Source organism: Oncorhynchus clarkii, chromosome 5 (genome assembly GCF_045791955.1).
Source record: "Oncorhynchus clarkii lewisi isolate Uvic-CL-2024 chromosome 5, UVic_Ocla_1.0, whole genome shotgun sequence".
Taxonomy (NCBI): domain Eukaryota; kingdom Metazoa; phylum Chordata; class Actinopteri; order Salmoniformes; family Salmonidae; genus Oncorhynchus; species Oncorhynchus clarkii.
In genome coordinates this window covers 34,587,941-34,604,320 of record NC_092151.1, presented here as the reverse complement: position 1 = coordinate 34,604,320, position 16,380 = coordinate 34,587,941, and the positions used below count along the sequence as shown (strand labels likewise).

General features: G+C 45.3%; 1 protein-coding gene across 1 annotated transcript in view; it reads right to left on the bottom strand.

Annotated features, from left to right (window-relative positions):
- Positions 1–16,380, bottom strand: part of LOC139409963 (leucine-rich repeat transmembrane neuronal protein 4-like) — a 117,677-nt gene that overhangs the window by 78,968 nt on the left and 22,329 nt on the right. The window contains exon 2 of the mRNA XM_071155376.1: positions 14,556–16,114. Coding sequence (XP_071011477.1) covers positions 14,556–16,114 — 1,559 coding nt within the window. The remainder of the gene's footprint in view (positions 1–14,555; positions 16,115–16,380) is intronic.

The window sequence follows — 16,380 nt, the reverse complement described above, 5'->3', positions numbered from 1 at the left end:
AAATACAGTTTTATATCTTTATGTTTGAAGCCTGAAATGTGGCAAAAGGTCGCAAAGTTCAAGGGGGCCGAATACTTTCGCAAGGCACTGTATCTCTCTCTCTCCTATCTCTGTCTCTTCTATCTCTCTGTCTGTCTCTCCTATATCTCTCTCTGTCTCTCCTATATATGTCTATGTCTCTCCTATATCTCTGTCTGTCTCTGTCTCTCCGATATCTCTCTCTGTCTCTCCTATATATCTCTCTGTCTCTCCTATATCTCTGTCTGTCTCTGTCTCTCCTATATCTCTGTCTGTATCTCCTATGTCTCTCCTAATTGTGTCAGTGTGTCTAAATACCCTGCAGTGTGAGGATGAATATATGTGTTTCCTAGTATCTGTATTGTGTGTGTCTGCGTTGATGCATTGAAGCATGTGTCCATGCACATGCATGCCTTGTCTTTACGTGGAGGTGTCAGATATCTGATGTGCTCTCTGTACTATGAGTAGCAAGGGTGTTAGGTTAGTGTACTTGCCTGCCTCACCACTAGTGGGCATTGGCCAACGGGCCCTCAAGCCCCTGCCAACCTTCCTGGCCTGCCCGTGGATTAGTACAGTAATTACACCACCCATCAGGACACAGCCTGACAGAGGAATACCAATGAGAAAGGCAGGGAGGGAGGACAACAAAGCAGCCATTACAGCATAGAATCTCATTCATCCATGCATGGACTCAGCCTCCTCAGGAGCACAGGCCCACTACTACGGATGGATGACGCCACTCATTCGGGATGGCATATAACAGCTATCCCTTACAAATTAAATTACAAAGGAAAGAATGGAAAAATGAGTGGATGCGAACCTCAGAAGGAGAAAACTGGATGTCAAATGAAATGTGACATCTACTGACTATGGATTTCTCACTCTGTTTTTCTCAGTTGACATTACTGGCTTTTCTGGCTATTTGAGTTATGTATAAGGGCTATATTCATACAGGGTTAGAGTAGAAAGGATAAGCTGTGATTGAGAGGGGCCTATCTCGTCTAGCCAAAAACATAGGCCAAGTACATCATATCTCATATAGAGGGGGAATAGGGGGAGAAGGGACTGGGAAGAAAACACAGCGATCATACACACAGTCCATCTGGCTCTGGCTGGTCGAGACGACAAGGCCTTCTGGGATTCTGGAGGACTAGGATGGATCCCTTCAGTGAAGAGCCTTATCTGGCCTGGGATCTCTCACCTCCAGGGCACTGTGGTGACATCACAGCCCATAGGAGAGACACACACAAATACAAACTCATAGAGAGAGGCTAAAATCTGCACCCCAAATACAAACTCAGAGAGAGAGAGAGGTAAAAATCTGCATCCCAACTTGGCAGAGTGGGTATGGAAACAAAGTACTGTGTTTTCATTGATAAACGGTTACAGGGAGGGCATCCACTTCCACCCCCCCCCCCCCCCCCCTCCCTATTGGGCCTGGCCCTTCTCTGCCAAGTCTGTCAGCCATAGAGCCAAACAGAGACTTATCCCTCACTCCCTCTTTCTATCTCTTCCATCGGTCCCCTTCTTTTAGTGAAGTGAAGACCACTGATAGGCAGATGAGCAGATGGGGATGGACAGAGCACCCCGGGCCAAAAGCTAATAGGGGGAGACTGGGGAGGACTTTGGCGGTGCTGAAACTTCTCACATGATGGGAAAATCAATGTACACTTCTAATGCGCTTCCATCACGCTGAACCGAGGGACTCACTGCGCTAATGTTCCCTCATTTAGAGTAATGTTTCACCCCAACCCCAATTCTGAAGGCCTATGTCGGATCCCATGTTTTCTATGTGGTTCACCTATACTCAGAGGCAAAGCCATGTGTCTCCACAATTGTAACTTGACACATGAAACGTACATGGACATGTTGCCATTTAATAGGCCCATTGAGGGGTTCAATTCATGATGATGACAAACTCCCATGGTAGTGCATCTAAGACACTAGGGTCCATTGCTACAGAGATAAACTCAACACACTAAATCATGTTTACTCAGGGTACTTTGAAACTAGTAACTCATATGTTGTGACGACTCTGAGGATGTCTCCGTTGTCTGGAGCATTTTGGACAGTCAGTCAGTCAGCCCAGAATGCCGCACACCTGCTCCTATCATAATGAAGAGACGGTCACATCAAACATCACCCCAATGTCCTGCCTACAGATCAGTCAGCATTAGACACTCTCAACAGTCATGGGAGAGAGTGGCTCATCATGTCACTGCTTAGAAGTGCTCGACACTCTTATTCAGTATAATATGCAACTTTTCTAAATACCAATCTGCTTTAGTGGATATTGTCAATGTGTTGATTGTCAAGTGACCTATAGCGACATGGCAACATTTAGGTGTTTATTACACAACACATATAATGCCTTCCACTAGACAATAACGTACACATTCTCTGTAGGATGATGCAATACACATAGGTCATTTCAATGTTCACACAGTATCCAATAATGCCTGTGGATAAAGAGTATCACTAAGGAGATCCAGCATAAGCACCTTGCCTAAGGGTACAGCCGCCTTGGGATCTAAATCTGTGAACTCTTTGTTATTTTTTATCTGCCATCCGTCTCCTGGCACAGTGGGCAGCTCGCAAAGCCTGGCCATTCAGAGGTGATGTCTTGATTGTTTTGACTTTGGTAAGGATGAAAAACATTACATTAGATGGGCGGAGCTCGCCTGATTATAAATTGACACCCTCCGGCATTATGTGATGTTGGATAAAATTGGAAGGCAATCAAGGGGCGCGGCTTCATTAGACAAAGATATAACGCAAGAAGAATGAAAAAAATAAATAAAAAATCATCCTCAAAGCATGGGGTGAACGAGGAGGCCATATTCCACTTTTCAGTCGAGTTGGCTCAGCGAGGGCCAGCAAGGACCTCAAGACCCTATAGGAACAGCAGAACGTGACAAGGGAAAGGACTCCATGTTGTCATGGCAACACCCGGGTCGTGGTGAAATTGCCCTCTTTGTAACAGGCACTCCGGCACCATTGACAGGTGAAACAAGAACTGTCTCTTGGCTTGCTTTTTCAGTCTGCCGTTAAGTCGCAAGCACCATCTCTACTCTTTATTTTCTTTTGGGGGTTTCACTATGTGTATCTCCTCCCCTATCTAGACCAAGTTCAGTGTTTCCTCTGACCTCTAAAACAAAGTCAGACACAAAACTTGGAGAAGGTGTTTATAGCGCAGTCGTTTCATAGCGCAGCTCCCATCCCCGAATGTCTTGCAACATGCGAGAGGGATATTAACTTTCCAACATTCTTTGATCGTGATGAGCACACAAGCATACACACAATTCCTCCCTAAATAATGTAGTGTGTAGAGAAAGATAATGGAAGACTGACATAAAACGAACTCTTCAGAAATGGGAGAGTGCACTGTAACTGTTTGTGATTAGAATTATATCAAAGCAATTGGTGGAAAAAGTGTTGAGAGTTGTGTGTGAGAGGGAGAGAGAGAGAGAGAGAGAGAGAGAGAGAGAGAGAGAGAGAGAGACCCTATAGCCAGGGTTGGGGTCAATTCCAATTCAATTCTTGAATATACTCATGAAGAGGAGAATTTACATTGAATTAAATTATGGAATTGGAATTGAATTAGAATCATACTGCTTGGACTGTCTGAATGGCAACTGAATTGGACTTTTAGAAACATATCATCTTTGGAATTGAATTGAATTGCAATTCAATATTTGTACATGTCCCAGTTAATGGAATTAATCCACTTAGTATCAAACATTGACTGTAGGATTTAAAAATATATATATTTGAACTTGTATCTCGGAATTCAAAGACTGACTTAGAATTTGAATTGAATTGAATTTCATTTACAGGGAGAGGGAATTGAATAAGAAATGAATTTGTGGAATTAATATGCTATACTGTATTTCGAGGACCTAGGTACTATACAGGATTGGCTCTAAACAACACTGGTGAATTCATTATAGTCTCACACTGATGATTGACTTGCTCACAGCGTTAGAGCCAAGCGTTATCTTGACACACAGGGGTGTGTGATTTGCCCAGAGAGATACAGGTGAGAGTATTTTGGCTCCTGATGATGCGGAGGGCACAGGCAAAATGGGCCTTAAGTTGATCATTTCATTGGGGAGGGCCCGCTGGCACTCACAACAAGTGAAGGCTTTACTACTCAGGAGCCCCTCGATGGGGGTATTAATCGAATCCCACACAGAACAGACGGTAGGCCATGCAAATCATGCCGAGCACAGACTGAGAAGGAGTGGAGAGGATTGGGGAGAGGGAGAGCAGACAGAACCACATGGAGGAAATTGTTCACCAGAGCAGAGGAAGGGAGGCTGAGAGCTTAATCCAACCTAACAACACAATACAAGGAACATGCAAGAACAGGAACTAACACATTGAGTTCATGAGTTTCAGAGAAGGGAGCAAGAGGAGCGAGAGGAAATTGCACAATACAGTGACACAAAGTAAAATGCAAGTCATCAAAAAGTAAATAGGTGAGAGAACCGAGAGAGAGAGAGAGAGAGAGAGAGAGAGAGAGAGAGAGAGAGAGAGAGAGAGAGAGAAAGAGCGAGATAGCGAGAGAGCGAGAGAGAGAGAGAGAGAGAGAGAGAGAGAGAGAGATAGCGAGAGAGAGAGAGCGAGAGAGAGAGAGAGAGAGAGAGAGAGAGAGAGAGAGAACAGTGAAGTACAGAAGAAATAGAGAAAGAAAGAGAAAAGGAACGAGACAGTTCTCCAACTAGAGACTTACGGTGGTGCCTGAGGGTTACGGTCGTTAAGTCTACAGCCGCTTCACGGTGAGTCACCACCGTTGACACCAGCTTGACCGCAGAGCCAAAGAGCCTCACATAGAGCCTCCATAGGGGCAGAGCTCAGCCCCACACAGCCTGGGAACAGGCCTGGATTACAGGCTGGCGTAAGAGAGGGAGATGCAAACTCACAAGGCTTTTACAGACCACCCAGAGCGAACCAACTCAACTAAGTAACACTGGAACACCTCTGAAAGCAAAAGCTCTATTTCTGCCATGACATGTTGTTCTCTAGCGTACAGGTGCAGTGTTTCAATATGTTCCATCCTGACCTGTCTTAGCTCCAGGTGAGCCCGGAGGAGGATATTTGAAGGACCATGCTTCACCACAGGACATCTCTGCTTGACGAGGAAACACTTCACAAAGCCTGTATAGTAGCGGGGATGACATTACACTGTTCAATCCAATATTAAGGGTGGTCCAAGGTTGTACCTGAAACGTATTCACAACAGAAATATCCCCAGTACGAACATAGACATAACTACTACGGTATACATGTTGAATTACTAGCTAATAAGCATTTCAGTGGTACCTGTACTTAGATTAGATTCTGACTTGACATGCGAGAGACCAAACACATAGGAGACCTGGATCTCATTAGCCAAGGGCAGTCAGAAAGTAGATGTTCACATTTCAGGACTCAAAGAGAGAGTTTCACTTCTAACCCTCCCTTGACCCTTACCTCCACTCCTCCATCACCCATAACCCAACCCAATGTGGCCTTCCCCAGGGAGAAGACAGGTCACAGATGAGAAAAGAGAAAGAGAGTGTCCTGTTGGAATGCAGCGGGAGTGGACGATGACCTTGATACGCAAATAGACCATCTTCATTAAAAAGAGGATACATCTTCCCTGAAGATATTTATCATATCAGGGTCCATTGCCAGTGAGGTAGATCGCCTCTGCTTCATTTAATTATCATCATCTATTCAGCACTATTTTTCATCTAGGCTTTTTTATATATCAAATGGGGCAGAGGTGGGCTGGGAGCTGTCTTTTAGATGCATGTAGGCAATTAAACACCAAGAAATAGCCAAGATTTACATTCGTAACCTTTTCCTAATGCCTGATCTTTCAATGAGAACCATGAAGAACTGGCTATTGATTTAGCACGTGTAATAATACATTGACATGCAAGTTAATATCATAATGCTGTGTTACCATGAATATTATCAAGTGCTATGTTGATACATTAGTTCATATTGATATCGTTCAAGTTAAAATGGGCATAAAGTGGGCACTATACCTGTATATCGTGTTTTTATTTTAGCTTTAAATATCCAAGTCTTATATCAACACCTGTATTATTTCCACCGACCCCATCCTTAATAGGGCATCAAAAGAAGACATTTAACAAGGAGAAAACCAGCTCATGATCAGAATTAATCATGAAGTTCATAAAAAATGCAGAATGTCGCTAGACAATGTCAACAGTTAGTCATGATCAGCAGTCAACGTACACTCTACTACAGGCTGATTGGTCCGGGAGGGCTGCTGTGGAATAACAGACTAAAGCCATCATTATGCTCGGCACAGACAGGACGCCTGGGCCTGGGAGAGGGAAATGTCATTCATGCCGACATCTTCCCTCCCAGCATAGCTGGCGTGGTCCAGCAGCAGCAGCTAGAGCCACAGCCACAGCCTGCCGTTCCAGTCTAGCTGGAGGCCACTCTCTGTGTTCACCAATGGAATGGGCTGTGGACCACCGAAGTGACGCGTTAGTAATCGACACGAACATGCCGGGAGGTGCAGTATTCGGGCCTCGGTGCCATCACGCCACACAATGACCACAATGACACGCCGAAGATCTCCCCCAAAACAATGCAAGGCCAAAACACCCATAGCTCTACAGCTGGGCTTTTGTCTCATTCTCTCGTGGCAACACAGGCGACAGCTCATACACCTACACCCTCCGCTTAAGCTGCCCTCCACAGCGAAAAGAGCTTGTTTATCACCTCGTAGCATATTGTCACCATCCTCACAGGGAAAAAGATGGCAAAACAGAGAGAGAGAGAGAGAGAGAGAGAGAGAGAGAGAGAGAGAGAGAGAGAGGGGTAATGGGAGAGAAAGAACATAATAGAGGGGACATAGGCTAATTAAGGGAGGCTAGATTAATTAGGCTTAGAGTCTGCCTGCCTCTCATACTCCCACTGTGCTCAGCACCAGACCCCCCCATCAGGTCCCTTTGGCCCAAACACAGCTGTGTTCATATGGATGATTTCGCCATAGTCTAGGACTGATAGGAACGTCAACTGAATAATCTGCTTTCTACTATTTAGAGAGAGGCAGGACCAATTGGAATGTGCATGTTTGTCGCCATGCCTTGGCCTGCACCAGGGGCCATGGGAGCTTTACACCAGGTAGACACATACATCGTAGGCCAATAATCTGAGGAGAAAAACAAGCTAACACTAAATGCACGGCTGTCTGAGCCTACGGAAAACTCAGAGGAGAATCGAGGAGAAAAACATCTAGTGCAATACTCTCTCCTCACCAGTTGCACTGCCAGAACCCATCATAGGGGCAGGAAATAGATTAAGTCATGACCTCACACACTAAGCACTGAAGGGGTATCACAGGAGGCTGCTGAGGGGAGGACAGCTCATAGTAATTGCTGGAATGGCGTGAATGGAATGGTATCAACCACATGGAAACCATAAAGCAACCAACTTCAAGTGTTCCAAGGACACCTCAGGTCTCTCGGAAAGTTCTTCTTGGGTCACAAAGCTTCTTCAACAATCCTGCCCCCTCTGTTCCCCCTCTACTGCCAACCCTTAGTAAATTCATTTATTATCAATTCATCAAAACCCAGTTTATGCAAGTGGGAAAAGGGGATACCTAGTCAGCTGCGCAGCTGAATGCATTCAACCGAAATGTGTCTTCCGTATTTAACCCAACACCTCTGAATCAGAGAGGTGCAGGGGGGGCTGCCTTAATCCATGTCATCAGCGCCTGGGGAGCAGTTGTTGTTGGGGGTTAACTGCCTTGCTCAAGGGCAGAACAGCACATTTTTCCACCTTTCTGGCTCAGGGATTCGAATCAGCAACCTTTCGGTTACTGTCCCAAAGCTCTTAACCGCTAGTCTACCTGCAGCTAAGTGCCAGGGAGAGGAAAATGGCTTACTTGGAAAGACTGAATAAAGCCTCCCACTGCATTCAAGATGACACTTTCAATGGCTCTTGGATCACCCTGCATGTTCAAAACAGAGGGAGAAGGCTTTTGAGATGCTGAGTGTTCCATAGGTTAATTTTACTGGCCACAAAGACACAGAGAACAGCCAAGCCCCCTCAGCCCTTCCCCATCTAACATTCTTGGTCCACTCCATACTCTCCATGGTGGAGTATGATGGAATGAATATTTATCATATTCCTGGCCAAGATGCTGGGAAAGGTTTAGGAAAAACAAAGTGGAAAAAAGCTGGAGTCTGCTATTTCTGGCCTGATTGACGGCCGGGCTGGTAGCGAGTAATTCATTTTGAGGGGGAGGCACAAGTGCCCTTGCACCAGATCCCAGCACAAGTTTATGATAATCCCAATAAATGATGATGCACCGCGCAGTCATTAAAAACTGTGATTGGCACTAAATCAAACAGGCTGCGCCTTTCAGGTCAGTGAGAACTATGTACAGCCTGTCCCTCTCCTCTCTCTCCCTCCGACTATCCATCCATCTCTCTCTCTCTCTGTCTCCCTTTCTACCTCTGCATCTCTCTGCTCCTCTCTCTGCTCCTCTCTCTGCTCCTCTCCCCTCTCCTGTCTCCTTTCCAACTTTTGTTTCAATTGTTGAGTCTTTCAGCTCATGTATTTCCACCCAACGCCACTTCTCCTATATCGCCTCTTTGAAGTAGAATGAATGAGCAGGTAAACATAATCACTTTGAAACTGTTCATACTTTTTTTTTGCGTACGTGCAGATATAACAGCCTGAACATTTCTATAAGTGTCTGCTGGTGTTTTTGTGAAACTGGTGATCTAATTCACGCTTCAACTGACAAACAGGTTCAAGCCAACAGTTATAATCTCTACCGTCTACCGCATGGATTAATCCACTTTCATCATCTAGAGCGGTCAAAGGTACAAAACATCAATTTGTTAACCTAAATCTGGATAGTCCACTGACGGTTGATTACTGCCCTTAGCATGCCCATTATTATGTGCAAATGGAAATAGTGAGCCTTGATTTTTAAACATCAGAAGAAGGAAAAAAATTGTATTATCAGGCGAATCCTTTAATGTGAAGGTGGATGGTTTATCTCTCTGCTCCGACATGGAAATGCCAGCGTAGCTGCCACTAGGCCACGTCCGTGGGTCAAAACCACAAAGACACCCACACTAGTCACAGTTTCCATTAGCAAATAGACCTTGTTACCCTCTTGAGTGTGCAAAGACACAACTCAAAGTATTATGACCATAGAGACCTCACTACCCTGTCAAGTGGGAGCCCATCCAGCTCAATTGTGTCAGTGTTGAGAAGGTACGGTAGCAAATCAGAAATGCATTAGATGCATGGGACTGCAAGAGAGAGAGAGAGAGAGAGAGAGACAGAGAGAGAGAGAGAGAGAGACAGACAGAGAGAGAGACAGAGAGAGACAGAGAGAGAGAGGGAGAGAGAGAGAGAGAGAGAGAGAGAGAGAGACAGAGAGAGAGAGAGAGAGAGAGACAGAGAGAGAGACAGAGAGACAGAGAGAGAGAGACAGAGAGAGAGAGAGAGAGAGAGAGAGAGACAGAGAGAGAGAGAGAGAGAGAGAGAGAGAGAGAGAGAGAGACAGAGAGAGAGACAGAGAGAGAGAGACAGAGAGAGAGAGAGAGAGAGAGAGAGATGAAGGTGTGTGTGGTGTGGAGTGATTAAAAGCGCAGCTCCCTTTGCACTGATTGCGCTGAATTTTAGAAAGCATCCCACTTTAGATAGGAACGTCCCAGAGCAAAAAGGAACCTGTCCACTCATCTTAATAAGACATATAGTAAAGTGAATGGCCTGATGAATGGTCTGAAAAGAGAAAGCAGAAGCCTCATCCTTTCAGAGTCAGACTCTACAAACTCAATACCCTCTACAGACGCTGCCATCAAAGGCTAAACAGCTGCTGGTATTATATCTCAATACTGGAAATGAAGCAAGATTGAGAGGCCATTGCTGCAAAAACAATCAGAATGTACCAAATGACACTGTGAGAGGGGCATTGTGGGATAGTTTCCCCCCCTATAGAGGTTGGTGGGTATGGAGCCTTATTGTGAAAATATCCACATACACCCACACAAGTTGGTTACAGATAGCTGCTTCTAACCAGTTGTTGATGTACCATTACTGTAATTTCCGGCCCCTAATGATATACAGTACATGATTAAATACAAGTAAAAAAGGCCTGAGTGGAATTCTGCATTATGTATCCCTTCTTTAATTATCAGCATTATCTATGATCTTCCTCACATTTCAAGAGACGATCAATGAGTTGGATGGTGGGGCTCTGATCCCTAAGTGTACTTGCTGGCTTCATGGCACAATCAATCCCAAATGAATCCATTGTCGGTTTTGCAAAAAAAAAAAAATGTTTATTACCTTGCTAATCCAATTGATAAAAGGCACCATTATTTTTCATAGTGAAAGACAGCCTTCGAATATATGACATGTATACAAGGAGCACCCTCAGGGTCGCTTCATAGGAGACATATCTCTAGAGAATGTGTGTGTGTGAGCGTGTCTCTCTCTCTCTCTCTCTCTCCCCCCTCTCTTTCTCCCCCTCTCCCTTTATCTATCATGCCACCCTTCTGTTGCTCTCTCTCCCTTCTCTTCCGCTCTCTCTCTTCCTCCTTCTCCCACCCCATCTCTCTCTCTTGCACACATCCATGCTAGTCAATGCCTGGGGATGCATGACATTGATGAAAACACTGTTTTTTGCGATGGTAAGAGACTTCAAACGTGTGTCTGAATCTATCCCGTTCCTATGATGTGAAAAAGCTACACACTGGACATGTGAGGATAGAATACTATACCCTTGCAGGGAGAATAGAACTCATCAATTGTGAGTGGCATGCATTTTCCTGCAGTGGAAGGCAGCCAAATGGCATTAGAGTCTATGCAGCAGCAGTAGCAGCAGCAGCAGTACTTGCCATAGAGCAGGAGCCTGACTGGGGCGAATGATAGATAGGTAATTCACTAAAAAGAATGTGTGCTTGAAGAAGCATAGGAAAAGGGTGGAAAAAACAAAGATATGAGACCTCTAAGAATAGCCTAGCAGGAGAGCGAAAGGTTTCTTGTATGTGCCCACGTGTGCATATCCTGCACACGCACTCAAGCAGAGACACACACCTACACACAGGAGGAAGGTATTTGAACTCTGAAACTGGCTGTATTTACACAGGCAGCCTAATTCTGATGTTTTTCTCACAAATTGGTCTTTTGACCAATCAGATCAGCTCTGAAAAATATCTAATGTGAAAAGATCTGATGTGATTGGTCAAAAGACCAATTAGTAGTGGAAAAAATATCAGAATTTGGCTGCCTGTGCAAACGCAGCCACTGTGTGCCTTTCGCCATAAGCAGGAAACCATGGATTTATCTACTGTATATATTCATCAAAAGTGAATCTATGAATAGTAACGTTAGCCTGTGCTAACACAGGCAGCCCATTTCAAAGACCAATTAGTGGAACAATTGGGCTGTCTGTGTAAATGCCTATGTAAACGCAGCCCAATTGTGTAAAAGCGGCCAAAGTGTGTCAGATCATGATAAATTCAGCACAGCTGGCCTCAATAAGTTACAGACATACTTACTGATCTGAATTGGGCAAAAGGATTTGACATTGGTTTGATTGGATCTGTCCTTTAATTCTGTCTGTTGTTTCCTCTTTTGCCTTGCAGTTTGATCCAGCCACAGAGGAAAACATGCCAATCTGCTGGACTTTGCTTAAAGACCTCTGATCTGGCAAAAAAATGAAGCTTTGCGCTGGCGGTGATCACAGGATGGACAGCTGTCTGTGGAGAGCTGTCTTTGTGTATGTGTGGACCCAGCACTGCCAATCTATCTGTCTAGTCTGGATGGCTGCTGATTTTTCGGCCTGCCTAACTGCCTTTCCTGTCTGTGTGTCAAGTTTCCTACCTTCTATGTATCCTGCCCTTCCTTTCCAGGGTACCTGGTTTCACCTCTCTCTCTGCCTGTCTCTCTGCCAGTCTACTGTTCTACCTGTCTCTCAGCCTGTCTCGCTGCCAGTCTACTGTTCTACCTGTCTCTCTGCCTGTCTACTGTTCTGCCTGTCTCTCTGCCAGTCTACTGTTCTACCTGTCTCTCTGCCTGTCTCGCTGTCAGTCTACTGTTCTACCTGTCTCTCTGCCTGTCTACTGTTCTACCTGTCTCTCTGCCTGTCTCGCTGCCAGCCAACTGCCTGTCTGCCTGTCTCACAACTCTTCAGGCTGCCGTGCCTCCAGCCCAGGATGACTCTAATGGCACTGTCAGCCACAATAACCTGACAAGGTTATTTTTGTCCGGAGGAGAAAAAGTCATGCACTACTAGTGTAAGCAAACAGCTACATAACTGCATAAACAATTAAAACACATGCAATGAATGCAAAAGCACAGTGGCTCATCATGTTGTAAAATAAGTCTAGAAGCTTCAATAAAATAAGTTTAAGGCTTTGAAAAGTGGATTTTAAAAGGAAATAAGGGAGAAAATGGCGACCACCAAGCCAGACGGGGAGAAGAGAACAAGAATGGATGTTGTAAAATGAGGAAGAGGGACAAGGAGAGAAAGCAAATTAGGTAGGGAATATATAAGTGGAGAGTACCAATAAAGATGCACTTGGTTGCCTTTTTAAGGAAGAGAGCAGTCTTTGCTTCTTTTCCAGGTAATCCGATTGCTATATTGGTGATCTAACACCCTCATTAAGCAAGGATCAAAAGGCATTGTGAAAAGCGACGGCACAGAACCGCAGTGTGTAAGAGACAGGATTAGGAGGATGAGAGAGATATTCTCTCACTAACGGTGAGTGTTTGAAATCCCCCGCATGCCTAATTGTCAACTAAAGACACTACCATCTAAGTTCAGCTTGCTTGCTGAATTGCAGACCAATTCTTTTGGTGTTTGTGGTGTGATGCTGTTCAAGCAATTAACATTCTGACTTAATGATCTTGCTTTTTATGGGAAATAAACATACATTTATCTCAGGAACACTGTGATGTCATAAGACAAATTTACGTTTTTTTTGTATCCTGTTAGCAAACACGGTTTTGCTTGTCGCATTTTCAGGCCTGAATAAATATGAGAGTTGTCCAAAAGAAGAAAGGAAAAATTACCTGAAATTGCAGATGAATATTAGTGTATCCTTTTCCTTTGAACTTGTTGAAGACCCATTTGAGCAATTCCCTACCTTGTAAGAGTAACATATTGCGTAACACAGCATATAAAAAAGCATATGAGTGTGCCAAATCACCAAAGTCATAAAATCCACAGCCAGACAGACGAACAAACACACTGTCTTCAAAGGCAAACGTCAGAATACATAAAGACACTTTAACAGCATCAGAGCTAAACGGTCACAGTGAACACATAATAAGAATAAGCCTTGAAACACTGATCCAAGACCAGTTTAACCAGACCTGATTGAAGACCACTTACAAGTTATCTGAAGAAAACAACACTTTATAAAATACAGTTCTGAAAATAAACAAACCTTTTTTTGGGGGTGACGCAACATAGAGGTCAAAACAAACAGTAGGAGCAAATGTAAACGTTTAAATGATGTAAAATGTATGCTTAGCTTCTATCCGTTGAGATTCTACTATGTTGTCAAAAACAAGGTGATTCCAAAAGAAAGAGAAGCACTGGACTTTGTCCCACAGTGACACACGCTCCACAAAATGTGTTTTATCTTTTTGTTTGTCTAATTATTCATTTGTCCAGTGAATTCAAACATTCCCAGTGGCACTCCTTATGGAAGTTTTAGACAATGAATATTTGTAGAAGTACATGTATTGTGATGTATGTGTGTTGTGTGTGTTTGTTTGTATATGTGTGTGTGTGTGTGTGTGTGTGTGTGTGTGTCTGTTGTACACTTGTAGGTATATGAATGTAAGATGAAGACAGAGAGGCATAGATGGTAAGCTAGTAAGAGGAAGCTGTGTATGAAGTCTTTACCGGCATCCATTGTGAGTCTGTGATATAATAGGTGTAGGATAAAGTCATCAGTGGAGAGGGACTCTTCTTGCTGTCACAACAGTGTCCATTATCATTCCAAGTGTCTAGGGATGAATCTCCCCACAAACAAAGTGGCTAATTGAAAATAGAACTGAGATATGATAAACACAAACAAAAAATGCCTTTGGCATTTTGGTGGGTAAAAACTGCACCTAAATAAGCAATAGAATCCACCTCTCAGAATACATGGGAAAAAAACTGTAACTTATCACAAACAAGCTAGTGAAATTATTCAGGATAGGAAATCTAATCGGTTGTACTTATTGCATTTCAACACAATTTTACATCAAACAATGTTTTTCCTCTTATTAACAGAGACAAGGGTGTAAGTGAATAGCATAACTCTTCTTTGATCACAATGAAAACTACTCAAGGCAAGGATAGCGACATCCCACAAAGAGCACACCATTCCTTACCAAAACAAAGCTACAGCCAATCCAAGAGGGGAGATACGGAAATAAAGCCACTGATGTAATATCAATCAAAAGCAGTAAACATTTACCTCAGGTTGCCTCGCTGTGGAAGAGATTTGATTAGGAGGGGTGGCGGATGGTGTGGGTCATACCTCGCATTCCCTGGAGCCTGAGATGGTGTAGGTGCAGGAGCCAGTCCCATTGACAAGCACGTCCATGGCCTCCGAATTGGTGGGCTTGTAGTCCACATAGTACTCCTGCAGTGGGGAACTCAGCGTGCGCTCCGTCTCTCTGGCTTTTTTCCGGCGCTTACGAGCTGCGGCCGAGTGCTCCTGCAGCTGCTTGACACTGCTGGGATAGCGCTTCCACGAAACGTAGATCACCAACAGGATCATCACCACAGACAAGAACAGGGCAACGCTCCCCGCCACTATCTTGTGAAAGGACACAGGCTCAAACTGTTCAGGTGGTGGCGCCACAACCGAGGTAACAGCTGGAGACGTAGGGCCTCCTTTGGATCCCTCCCCGCTCTTCCCACCTTGCGTGGGTGGTGTGGGGTAGACTGGGCGGCGCACTGTCTGGTCTGGGTCATTAGATGGTGTGGGTGGGGCGCTGGCCGTGAGGGGTGTGATTGCGTTATCCCGACACACACTGTGGGTGTCAACAGCATCCATGACCTTCTCTCCCTGCGCTTCCTTGGGGGCAGCGCAGATCATGTTGTTCTCCTTGTTCCCCTTGAAGTTCCTCAGCCAGACCACCAGGGGGCAGACCACAGGACCACAGTCCCACACGTTCCCCGCCAGGCTGATGGTGATCAGAGAGATCCAGGCAGACACGGTCTCCTGGGACACGTTGGTCAGCTTGTTGGAATCCAGATTGAGTGTTTGAAGGTTGGGCAAGCATTGGTAGACTGTAGCATCCACCTCTTGCAGATCATTGCCAGACAGGTCCAGCTTCTGCAGGGAGGTCCAGGTCCAGGTCAGGCCCTGGCTCATGGAGCGGATGCGGTTCCACTGCAGGTACAGCGCCCGCAGGTTGTAGAGGCGTGGGAAGTGGGAGAAGTTTATCTTGGAAAACTGGTTGTGCTCCAGGTGCAGCTCGGTCAGCTTCAGCAGGCCTGAGAAAGCGTTGCGTGTGATGCTGCGCAGGCGGTTGTAGCCCAGGTCCAGGAACTCCAGGTTTCTGCAGTCCTGGAACAGACGCACAGGAATGCTTTTCAAGGAGTTGGAGCGCATGTGCAGGCTGAGGAGCTTGCGGAGGCCCTGGAACTGGCCCGGCTGCAGAGACGCCAGTTTGTTGTAAGACAGGTCCAGGTTGCGGAGGTTGGGTACAGGGTGGAAAGTGGTGTTGTGGAGCATTGTGATCTTGTTTGAGCTCAGTATCAGCTCCTTGAGCCTTCGGACGCCTTGGAAGGCCAGTACGTCTACAGAGGCAATGTAGTTGTGGTCTAAGTAGAGCCAGATGAGCTGGTTGAGGCCCACAAACTGTCCAGCTCTGAGACTGACCAGACTGTTGTAGCGTAAGGACAGGCCTTGGCAGCCCCCTGAGAGGTTCTTGGGCACATCGCGAAAACCGCTGGACTCACAGTAGACAATTTTCCCATCGCAGCGGCAGCTCTTGGGGCATGGACGCTCGCTGAGGGACGGAGATGCTGCCAGCCACACCTGCATGAGCAGAGGCACCATAAGCCAGCGGCGCCGCATGGCAGAGGCTGCAGAGAGGGACAGAGAGAGAGAGAGAGAGAGAGAGAGAGAGAGAGAGAGAGAGAGAGAGGAAAAAAATATTTTTACTGAAAGTGTCTGACAACAACCCATCTGGTTGGAAATGGTGTAGAAAATTGTGGTTTTAACTGCAATCGACCAGAATTGAGTCTTCCCACAAGCCGCCACAGTGCTTGAGCCAGAACTAGAGATGTCATAAAAGCAAGCTGAAACACAGCAAATGAACATTCAGGAGCTGGCGATTGTGTATACAAAT